Raw genomic sequence first — 12,166 nt, 5'->3', positions numbered from 1 at the left:
CTCGTAAACGGAAGGTAATGCACTGCAATATACATAGTTAGTCAGGTTGAAAAAATACACAAGTCTATCCAGTTCAAAAAAAATTAATCAAATAAAATAATAATACAATCCTATTATACACAATCCTTCACCCACAGTTGATCCAGAGGTAGGCAAAAAAAAAAAAAAAAAAACAGCAAAGCATGCTCCAATTTGCTGCAGCAGTGGAAAAAAATCCATCCTAATCCCCCGAGAGGCAATCAGATTTTTCCTGGATCAACTTTACCTATAAATTTTAGTGCCCAATTATATTATGTACATTTAGGAAAGAATCCAGGCCTTTTTTTAAAGAAATCTACTTAGCTAGCCAGAACCACCTCTGGAAGGAGTCTATTCCACATTTTCAAAGCTCTTACTGTGAAGAAACCTTTCCGTATTTGGAGATGAAATCTCTTTTCCTCTAGGCGTAAAGAATGCCCCCTTGTCCTCTGTGATGACCTTAAAGTCCTCATAGCTGCCCTTTTTGGGAACTGGTGCCCAAAACTGAACTGCATATTCAGGATGAGGTCTTATTAATGACTTGTACAGGGGTAAAATGATCTCTCTCTCTCTGGAGTCCATACCTCTCTTAATAAAAGAAAGAACTTTGCTTGCTTTGGAAACCGCAGCTTGGCATTGCATGCTATTGTTGAGCTTATGATCTACCAAAATCCCCAGATCCTTCTCCACTATGGATCCCCCCAGTTGTACTCCCCCTAGTATGTATGGTACATGTATATTCTTAGCCCCCAAGTGCAGAACTTTACATTTCTCAACATTAAACCTCATTTACCACATAGTTGCCCAATTAGACAGAGCATTGAGGTTGGCTTGTAAATTGGAGACATCCTGTAAGGAGGTTATTCCACTGCATAGCTTAGTGTCATCTGCAAAGACAGAAATTTTACTTTTAATCCCAGACCCTATATCATTTATAAAGGTATTAAAAAGTAAGGGTCCCAGCACTGAACCTTGGGGTACACCACTGATAACCTTAGGCCAGTGTTTCCCAACTCCAGTCCTCAAGGTGCCCCAAAAGGTCATGCTTTCAGGCTTTCCATTATTTTGAACAGGTGATTTGATCAGTTTCACTGCCTCAGTAATTACCACAGCTGTTTCATCTGAGGGAAATCCTTAAAACATGACCTGTTGAGGCGCCTTGAGGACTGGAGTTGAGAAACACGGCCTTAGACCATTCAGAGTAAGAGTCATTAACCACTACTCTCCAAATTCTGTCTTTTAGCCAGTTTTCTATCCATTTACAAATTGATCTTTCCATGCCTGTAGACTTTACCTTACACATGAGCCGTGTGTGCAGAACTGTGTCAAACGCCTTTGCGAAAATCCAGGTATACCACATCCACCGCCACCCCTCTTTTCAAGGTTTTACTTACCCCCTCATAAAAAGAAATCAGGTTTGTTTGACAACTTCTGTCTTTCATGAATTCATGCTGTCTGTTGCTTAAAATATAGTTTTTGCAGCAATAACTCATCTATTTTCTACTAACAGGTCTATAGTTACTTGGTAAAGACTTTGATCCCTTTTTCAATATATGACATTAAACTTAACTGTATTGCGTTAAACAGAAGATAACGCACTGAAATATACTGTGTTAAACTTACAGTAATGCACTGAAATAAACTGCGTTAAGCGGCACGTAACGCAATGAAATATACTGTGTTAAAATGGTCACAACACTTACACTGACTGGACTATCCCTACATTCACACTAAATTGATATTCTAAACTGAAAATAGAATCAGAATTGCACACTAAAATGTTTAATAGCGATAAACAGATCCCTGTTCTATCTCTCTCCATGCTGATATCACACTGAAAATGGCCGATATTGAAAGAATACTTTTATAGGAATGGGACGGGACTAACAGCAATGAGCCATGATTGGATAGAGTCTTCATGACAGCATCAAATCATGGCTCTGACAGTGCTCTGTGCCCCGATTGGGCAAAGCTTTTATTGCTTCAGCCAAATCAGGGCTTTCAATGCACTGTGCAGTGGGGCAGTGCATCGTGGTCCTTTGGTGGATGGAACAAATGGTAAAACGTCCTGATAATTCAGATGTTTGGTGAACATGCGAAATGTTCAGCCCGAACTGTTCGTTCGCCCATCACTACATACCACAAATTACATTCTGCTACTCCTCCTGGTGATACCACATGTGTGAGACTTTTACACAGCCAGGCCACATACAGAGGCCCAACATGCAGGGAGCACCATGAGGCATTCTAGGAGCATAAATTATACATCTAATTTCTTGACTACCTCTTACACTTTTGAAGGCCCTGGAGCACCATTACAATGGAAACGCCCAAAAAATTACTCCATTTTGTAAAGTAAACACCCCAACATATAATCTATGAGGCACAATGAGTCTTTTGAACGTGTCTTTTTTCCACAAGTTTTTGGAAAATGTGGAAAGAAAATTAAAACTTTTTTTTCTTAACACAAAGTTGTCCATGTATAAGAGATTTCTAACACATAACATGTAAATAGCAAACATGCAGGGAGCACCGTCAGGTGTTCTAGGAGCATAAATTACACATCTAATTTGACTACCTATTACACTTTTGTGAGACACTGATGGGCTCTGTATTGGCATGAATGTGGCACCAATGAGTACTGATGTGGCATGGATGAGCATGAATGATCCATGGATGGGCACGGATGAGCATGGCTGCGCCATTGATGAAGCATGGCTGAGCCATGGATGGAGCATGGATGGGCAGGAATGGGCACAGATCAGTGCTGAGGCCACTTCAGATCCAGCCCACAGCACTGCTGCACCCAGTTTCAATCTGTGCGAGGAGAGGGGAGAAGCTGAAGTGGACATGCTCCGGTCTGTTGATAACTGATCGCTCCTTCATTGAATGGGGCGATCACGTGGTAAAGGGCCGCTGTCATTAGCCCTTTAACCCATTCTGTGATGCGTCATGACCCAAAGACCCGACAGTCACGTACATTCCCGGGTCCACGCCCCAGGGGGCACGCGGGGCATACGATTTAGTAGATATTTACCCGAAGACAGCGGCGCACAGGCGCACTGGGGCAGGCCGCAGATCGCGGCAATATGCCGCGAGTGTCGGCTCCCGTGTGCATGCGCGGGAGTGACGTCATCGTGGCTCCGGCGAATCACAGCGCCGGAGCCGCGAGACCCAGAAGTCGCTCCGGGATCCATGGCAGCAGCGAAGAGGAAGACGGAGGACCGCTTCGGGGGCTTTGTTCTCAGGTAAGTTATTCATAATGAGCTAGTATGCTATGCATACTAGCTCATTATGCCTTTGCCTTACAGGGTGTGCTTTAAATGTAATTGTAATGCCTTCTATTACCTCCAGTCCATCAGCCTCCAGCTTCTCTGGGTTCAGATGCTGATTTTCCATGCGCAGAGCCCTTAACCACTTCAGCCCCGGAAGATTTGGCTGCTGAATGACCGGGCCATTTTTTGTGATACGGCACTGCGTCGCTTTAACTGACAACTGCACCCAAACAAAATTAACGTCCTTTTTTTCCCACAAATAGAGCTTTCTTTTGGTGGTATTTGATCACCTCTGCGGTTTTTATTTTTTGCGCTATAAACAAAAAACAGCGACAATTTTGAAAAAAACAAAAACAAAATATTTTGTACTTTTTGCTATAATAAATATCCCCATTTTTTTCTCAGTTCAGGCCAACATGTATTCTTCTACATTTAAAATAAATATCGCAATAAGCGCAAAAGTTATAGCGTCTACAACAGTGTTTCTCAACTCCAGTCCTCAAGGCGCCCCAACAGGTCATGTTTTCAGGCTTTCCATTCTTTTGCACAGGTGATTTGATCAGTATCACCACCTTAGTAATTTCCACAGCTGTTTCATCTGAGGTAAATCCTGAAAATATGACCAGTCGGGGCACCTTGAGGACTGGAGTTGAGAAACACTGGTCTACCAAATAGGGGATAGATTTATATCATTTTTAGCATTTTTTTTTTTACTAGTAATGGCGGCGATCTGCGATATTTTTAATAGGGACTGCGACATTATGGCAGACACATTGGATCCTTTTCACACATTTTTGGGACCATTGAAATTTATACAGCGATCGGTGCTATAAAAATGCACTGATTACTGTAAAAATTCCACTGGCAGGGAAAGGGTTAACACTAGGAAAAAACAAGTTTTTAAAATGAGATCAGCGGAGGATTCATGCGACCAGGTGTGGGTTCTGGAGATGGGTCTGACGCCAGCACCTGTTACCAGCTATTTTGTGTTTGTCCGTATCCCCTGAACGGCCTCCGTGGCATGCTTGAGAAAGGAGTGCCGCTATTCTCTCCACCTATAGCGAGAATACTCAGAAACGCGTTGCATATCCATGATGTCACAGCCCGGCGCCATGCTTCACTGTGCTTTCCAAGCATTGTTCTGGCTTCCTATACACGGCCGTGTTATACCAACAAACACGGAGGCCGTTCGGGGGATACGGCCAAACACAACATAGCTGGTGACAGGTGCTGGCGTCAGACCCATCCCCGAAACCCACAACTGGTCGCATGAATCCTCCGCTGATCTTTTTTTTTTTTAAACTTGGTGTGTTATCATTGGAAGTATAAAAGGAGCAACTGCTGTGTCCTACCATCTCCATCCTTACCGGATTTGATATGCTGCCGGCTGTATATGGACTTGCTGTGACTTGTAGTCCCTCTCCTCCCTTCCTGTCCACAGACGCACCTGAACGCAATGTTGCAGTTTTTCGTGTGAGTGGATATTTTCTTTGTAATAAATGCAATTTTGATATATATTAAGAGGCGCCTCTCTCCTTGTTTTTTCTCAGCTCTTCTGGACCTTGCTTCTGGTCTTTTCGGTGGCAGCCCTGACAGACTTATGTATGTGTATATATACATATATATACCCACCTCTGCCTCCTTGGACTATTAGGAACTATTTACTGAGGTATTGTTGCATTGCACCTTTTACTTGTTTAATGGGGTTAACACTAGGGGGCTATCAAGGTGTTAACTGTGTTCCTTGCTACATGTTTCTAACTGAAGGGGGAGGGGAATAACTAGCGGAAGTGACAGATCGTGATTCCTAGCTAATAGGAACACATGATCTGTCATTCAGAACAGAACAGGGATTTGTGTGTTTACACACACAAATCCCTGTTCTGCCTCCCGTGCCCACGTTTGCTTGTGGCCGGCAGTCATCACAACTGTCGGCCATGAGCATCAGCATATCGTATATCTATGATGGTTCACGGGATCAAGACGACCTGCTGCAGTAAAATAACAGCGGCCGGTCAGAGATCGATTAAAGTCATTGTAAATGTTGTATTTCTTTTTTTAACAAACTTATCATACTTACCTGTTCTGTATATTGGTTTTGCACAGAGCAGCCCTGATTCTCCTATTCTGTAACCTCCCCCCCACCCCCCGGCACTTCTGGCTCCTCCTGCCTTCAGAATCCCCCTATAGGAAGCCACAAAGTATGGTATAGAGTTCCCCTATAGGAAGCCACAAAGTATGTTATAGAGTTCCCCTATAGGAAGCCACAAATTATAGTATAGAGTTCCCCTATAGGAAGCCACAAATTATAGTATAGAGTTCCCCTATAGGCAGGTGCAAAAACTTCTGCCTTTAGAATTACTTGCTTTCCTCTCTTGCCCAGGACTACATGTCCCATGAGGCATTGCTCCTCACACATTCAAGTTCTCAGGCATTTACTGACATGTATGGATTGTGTTTTGAGCTGCATTTTCTGATATATAAAGAAATAATGCATTCTCTATGCAGGCCAATTAATTGATTAGTTGTCAACTATTTTCATAATCGATTAGTTGTTACATCGCTACATCTCTGAATCTCCTACCAGTTAATTTCTTTATTCATGTACGTTAGTCAGGTCAGAGAGTGAGGATAGAGAGAGAACCACCAAGATGAAGACTGGACTGATCCTGAAGACCACCATCATTGGGTTATTGGCTGCTCCCTCATTATCACTTTCTGTTTAAGGTTCCAAAGTTTAGGATGTTATCACATTATTATCAACATGTAAAAGTCTGTGCTCCAATCAAATCATCAGATATAAAATGTCCAGCTGGTAGAAAATGGGTGCAAAAAAAGTAAGGCCTATGTGATATACAACTTATTATAGAGGATACAACAGTTAGGATTTTATAGCATCAGAATGATGTAATGTACAACAGAGTATATAGTGCAGGGGCCACAAGTATGTAATGTACAACACAGAGAATATAGTGCAAGGGTCAGGAGTATGTAATGTACAATATAAATTATACAGTGTACGAGTCAGGACTCATAATATTGATATTCAGTAATCAGTGGAAGATTAAAATGTTTACATGAGAGATGTTGCAGAGGTCTCACACCGCTGCCTCCCATCTCCTGAGACTGCACTCAGTGACTTGGGTCTGAGACTATACAGACATATCCCTCCACCCGGCACAGCCAGCAAACAACAGAACAAGTTACCCTGGGAGAATTGTTCTGTCAGAGATCTTGCTAGGCTCAGGCATGGAGGAGACCCAAAGCACATACCCCAGATGCCTAGGTCTAGTAACGTCTATGGTGAAAATGAAAATGTTTCTGCCAGTTGAACCCCAGAACCTATATAAATCTAGTCTAGATACATAAATTGTGTCTGAAGCACAGAGAAGGAAAATGATCCGAGAGAAATACAGGAATACAGGACGGGGAACACAGCTCAGGAAACTGACCAGGGTATTACAGGCTGATATCACCCAGTCCCTGCCATACTCTGGACCAATCAGTGAGTAGTATGAGTGGAGGAATGTATTTAGTGTTAATGACCCACCTGTGCTGATCTCTGTAGGAGTGTCCTCCTCTATAAATGTCCCCGTTATTCCATCCTCCTCCATAGACTGTTGATCAGCCCTCACATACCCCTCTTCTTCTTCTTCTGCTTTAACCTCAAATTCTATATCGATTGGATCTCCACTCTAAATCAAGAAAATGAGAGAGAATATCATCTGTAAGATAAGCTTTATTATTGTGACATCACATAAAAAAAATCCACACATTGTCTCTATAAGTGTGTTTTAGAACCTCCGTCCCACCAACCTTGTAACAGTGAGGGATGGTGTGATCTTCCTGTGTGGAATCCCGGGAATACAGAGGACGGGGACATCTCTCTGGTGGGTTCCTGGTATTAGGTGGCTCCATCAGATCCTTGCGTCCTTCTGATGACGCAACCATCACTCCATACTCCTCATCCTCCACTTCTTTAACATCAATATTATCATCCCCGAGGTTTCCACTCTGAATATATAATAAAACATTCATTGTAATAAACATGCTGTGTATAAATCGTAATGTGAGAAAATATATTATCACACAATATACAATACAAAAATTATGTGAGTAAATATAATCAAATGAAATATTCAATGTACCAGCCTATTAATATGCTTGACGTGATTGCTGCCCACACCTCTTATAGCGAATCCACATGTGACTCTCATTGAAATACTAACAAACAAAATATAGTGTAGCTCAACCAAAATACAATAATAATAAATCAAGTCCTCATATTATCAAAATTCCACAGTTCATTAATATCTGGTGATTTCAGTGACCACCACCTCTAGCTGTAATGTCTGCTCACCTCCAAAAGTTGACCCCACTACAGAGTCACACACGCCTGGAATATATAAATACTTTCACAGATTCCTGACAGATTTCTGTGTGGTAAACATCAAAGTTCACTCTTCAGTTTAGGAGAGGTAGGACGCACCCAGGAACAATTATTTGGTTTGCAGGGGAGCCTCATATAAAGGGCCCCTCAAATCTCCTCCTCCCCATGTAATATTTATATATTACACCAGGGGTGTGCAACTCTGTAGTGGGGCAAACATTGGGAGAACCCGAGGAGGAGGTCTGTCTTGAAAGTAAGCTCTCATGTGATCAGGTGACGTGCGGAGGAACGGAGTGTAAATAGCAGACAATTCTTTCCAGAGCTCCTAATGGTGGGGATGGATTTTGCTGAGTGCTAGTGCCAAGTTTCCACCCCCCAGGATCACTGCAGGTGTGAAGAAAATCTGTGTAAGAGGATATGGAGGAGAGATGAGGAGGAGATCCAGGAATCAGGATAAAGGTCAGGACAAGCAACAGACGAGCTCATCCAAGAGATGAAGCCGGGGTCACTACACAGAAAATCAATCCAAGGAAACAACAGGCAGGACGAGGAATAGCAAGAAGGAGCTCAGAGACCAATGAGAATATTGCTCAGCCAATGGGAGATGATCTCAGCATGACTTACATAATGAAGGAGATGAGGGGGAGGGGAGGAACTCACTTATGGTGACCATAGAGACATGGAAATTCAGCTGGTTCAGCAGGGATTTCCATCCATCCATTTCCATCCATGTATGGTCACTGCCGGATAAATGTCACTCCATCAGCGGCTGCAGCCAATAGCTTCATCACTGATCTGTGTATTCTGAGAGCGGAGGAGCACCCCCCATTGTCAGAATACAATAGTGCAGCGGGGAGGATTCTCCCATCCCCCTCCAATGTGTGGATGGGGCAATCACTTCAGTTTTTTCCTCTCATCCCGCTGGATGAACATTAAAACTGAACCATGTATGGCCAGATTTGGAAGGAAGATATATTCATCATCAACGGATCCCCCTGAAGGGGTTAATCTAGGTTCCCACACTATATATGTGTGTATCATCATCTGCTGGAGATAAAAGACATCACAGTGACTATGGAGGAAGAGGACGGACATGACGGGGGGTTACTGGGTGTAAATAGAAAATAAGATCTTATTACCTCCTTTGCTGTTTCTTCCAGCAACGTCTCCTCTCTACTTCTTCCCAACTCACCTCTCACCTGGAACTTCCTGTCTGTACCTGACATCACTTCCTGTCTATATTCCATAGAGACTTCCGGTCTGGGTAGAAGTGAGATCACCACCTTGTGGAACTCAGAGGAACTGCAGAAACATCTGGTAGTGTGAACACGGCCTTGTGCTGTGTGTGTATGTACTGTATATCCTTATAGATGGGTCATCTCCACTCCCATCAAGGGGTATAGAAATATATTACTGCTGGGGGGGGGAGACATTTTGACCCCTTTGATTTTGCAGTAAAATTGATTGCAAATTTAGTCATGTAGGACATCTGTTATATGGATATGTAGCACTGACCCCCGAAGGAGCTGATGGTTTTATTGGGCTTACCGTTACCTTCTTGTTTTCTTCTCCGTCTAGGGATTTCCGTGGTAGATGGCCCAAAGAAATGTGGAAACTGACACTGAATCTTCTTATGGATTATTTATTTGAGACAGAAACAGAGTCTCTCAATGAAGGGTAGAGGGTTAGGAGTAAGTTCAGGTACTTTAGACTGCAAAAAATTGAAAATCTCTTATAGGAAAATTCAGAGAATAGTAACCGTTTCACAAGTGGATTTTACAACCCCCGGATAGACCTCCTCTCACTAGGCCTAGCAGCCGGTAGGATGTTTCACAAAGTCTCTGCCACAGACTTGTGCGTTACTGAGGGACGTAGACAAATTTAAAGAGGTATTATATGATACCAGTATTTCTCAGCCGATCCGGGCGATACCGTATGAGTGTAGATCCAGATTGTGTCCTTCAACTAAGCCTTAAGGCTCCTTCAGAGAAGCCAGCCTTGCACACGGCCTTCTCCTGAAGAGTCCTCCCCTGGGGTTCTTCCAGTTGTTGGGCCTCTCCTTTCAGATGAGATGTCACTGGACCACCTCTGGATCAATAGGCCCCGAAATCCATTCAGGCCTGTCCCTGAAGTTGCGTTGCCTCAGGCTAGCCAGCCCGAGATTCGAAATGCATGGTTCCGCACCCCAGACCAGGAGGGCCATGGGGCTGGTTCAGGACCACCTGAACCGAACAGGCAAAAAATAATCTCCGGAACCCCGAAGCACGTGTTGTCGGTACCTTAAATACAACCCCCCAGAATGCACAGCAGGAGAACACTCCCACTGGGCTGGTTCCGAGAGGACAGTGGCATTCAATACACCCAGCTAAACTGCATTCTTACTCTCACCGGTGGTGACAGCGACACTTGCGGTCAAGGAGAACCCAGTGCAACCCAGCTGGACTGGCACAGAAACCAGAAATTTAGAAAATTAACCCCAAAACCCAACTATGGTTATGGGGAAAATTAATTTTGAAAAAACATATAGCGCCTGCTCGTCAGGAGCCAGCGCTACAGATACAAAGAGCCCCAGCCGAGAGTAAAGGGTGGAAATGGCTCCTGATCCCCAGATTTGGGCAATTATGTCACCAATATAAATAGAATAAAACCCGCGCTATGTGTAACAACTCAAATACCTACAGAAATAACTTGTACCGGACTGCTGCTGTAACAAAGGTAAGTGTTCCCTTTATCAACTAGAAGAGCATTATGTGTCACAGCGCTGTCCTATTGTGTGTGCACATAAATCATTACAAATACACTAAAATATGTGGAGACATTCATATATAAAGTGCCTGGGGGTCAAATAATATTCTCTATGGATCTACTGCTTCCACTTTACACCTACTTCATTGATATTATAGTGTTTATTAATAAATGAAGTAAACTGATCCATGTGCAAATTCATATACAACATGAAGTGCATTGTGCTCAAGATTATGTTCACTGCAGATCCACTGCTTCCACTTTGCACCTACTTCTTTAATCTTATGATATCTGCTGCTATATTAAATAAACGAAAAACCTGTGCAAATTCATGTAAACAGAATATTTTATGTTCAATATAGTGTTCTCTGCAAGTCCACTGTTTCCACTTTGCATCTACTTCAAAAAACGGATTTTGCAAAAAAAAATAAAAATCCACAAATAAATAAAAAGCAACACTAAAGCACCATACACGCTATCAGATTTTCTGCAGATTTTTTTCCTTCAGATTTACTAAAACCATGTAGTGAAGGGCCTGCCTGATTGCATACACATTGAAACGCCTAAGGTTTGATCTCATATTATATGGTTTTGGTAAATCAGAAGGAAAAAATCAGCAGAAAATCTGATAGTGTGTACGGGGCTTAATGCGGCGTACATACGAGTGGATTTTCTGTTGGGAAAATCTTGGATGGTTTCTCCAACAGAATTCCGCTCAAGCTTGGCTTGCATACACACGGTCACACAAAAGTTTGCGGAACTTTCGACCGTCAAGAACGCGGTGACGTACAACACTACGAAGAGCCGAGAAAATGAAGTTCAATGGTTCCGAGCATGCGTAGGAATTTTGTGCGTCGGAATTGCTACAGACGATCTTGCTACAGATCTTGCTACAGACAGAATTGCTACAGACAGAACTTTTTCCGACCGCAAAATTAAGAACCTGCTCTCAATCTTTTGCTGGCAGGAATTCCACCAGCAAAAATCCGATGGAGCATACACACGGTCGCATTTTCCAACCAAAAGCTCTCATTGGACTTTTGCTGGCGGAATTTCCAATTGTGTGTATGCGGCGTTAGGGGGCACCCTAACCATCACGTGTGTAAGAGGTGGAAGAAGGCTGTGGCTACTCTACAGCTGGCACAGTTTGGAGTACGGCGCTCTCTGGCCTGTACGCCAACATGTCCACATGGCAGGATTAAATATCATGAACCTGCACACACTTGAAACATCACTTTGACTTCACTGGGAGTGATTCAGTCATTCCTTGCCTGGAGGGTGAAGTCAACCCTCCCCGATATACAAGATGTTAGAAGCAGATCTAAAACAATAGGCAGAACTCCATCTGACCTGGTGAGGCCGGGTTGATTCGATTAAGGTGACTTTGTTCACTATTCCCCTTCTGCTTCCTACCCTTATTGTTAAAGACAGGGGCGTATATAAGTGGGGGGGGGGTCGAGGGGTGTTCAAACCCCCCCCTCAGAGCATCCTGGCAAAATGCTCAGACAGTGTCCCCACTGTTTAGCCTCAGCATCAGCACAGTAGAAGCAATTAGAATTTCGGAGTGTAGCAGCCATCCCCCCTTCTATTATGCCTCACCCCCTCAGTTTAATAAGGGGTCCCCCTGAAAAGCATAAAATTACTGCAATGGTCTCAGATGCCGGCAATTGACAGTGCAAAGTTGAGGGAACTCCTAGAAGGGGGGGGGGGGTTCTTGTAGAGAAGTTTACAGGGGGTG

General features: G+C 43.4%; 2 protein-coding genes across 2 annotated transcripts in view; one reads left to right on the top strand and one right to left on the bottom strand.

Moving 5' to 3' along the window:
• Nucleotides 1–12,166, top strand: part of LOC143986894 (gastrula zinc finger protein XlCGF66.1-like) — a 373,036-nt gene that overhangs the window by 140,121 nt on the left and 220,749 nt on the right. The gene's annotated exons all lie outside the window — the stretch shown is intronic.
• The window catches only part of LOC143986895 (uncharacterized), a 127,759-nt gene that overhangs the window by 15,011 nt on the left and 100,582 nt on the right, over nucleotides 1–12,166 (bottom strand). The window contains 3 exon segments of the mRNA XM_077485301.1: nucleotides 6,844–6,988; nucleotides 7,110–7,307; nucleotides 8,823–8,882. Of these exon segments, the coding sequence (XP_077341427.1) occupies nucleotides 6,844–6,988; nucleotides 7,110–7,307; nucleotides 8,823–8,882 (403 nt within the window).

Source organism: Lithobates pipiens, unplaced genomic scaffold, assembly GCF_037356315.1.
Source record: "Lithobates pipiens isolate NorthernLeopardFrog02 unplaced genomic scaffold, aLitPip1_a1.2 Scaffold_18, whole genome shotgun sequence".
NCBI lineage: Eukaryota > Metazoa > Chordata > Amphibia > Anura > Ranidae > Lithobates > Lithobates pipiens.
The sequence above is the reverse complement of the archived record's forward strand: the minus strand, read 5'-3'. Positions and strand labels throughout refer to the sequence as shown.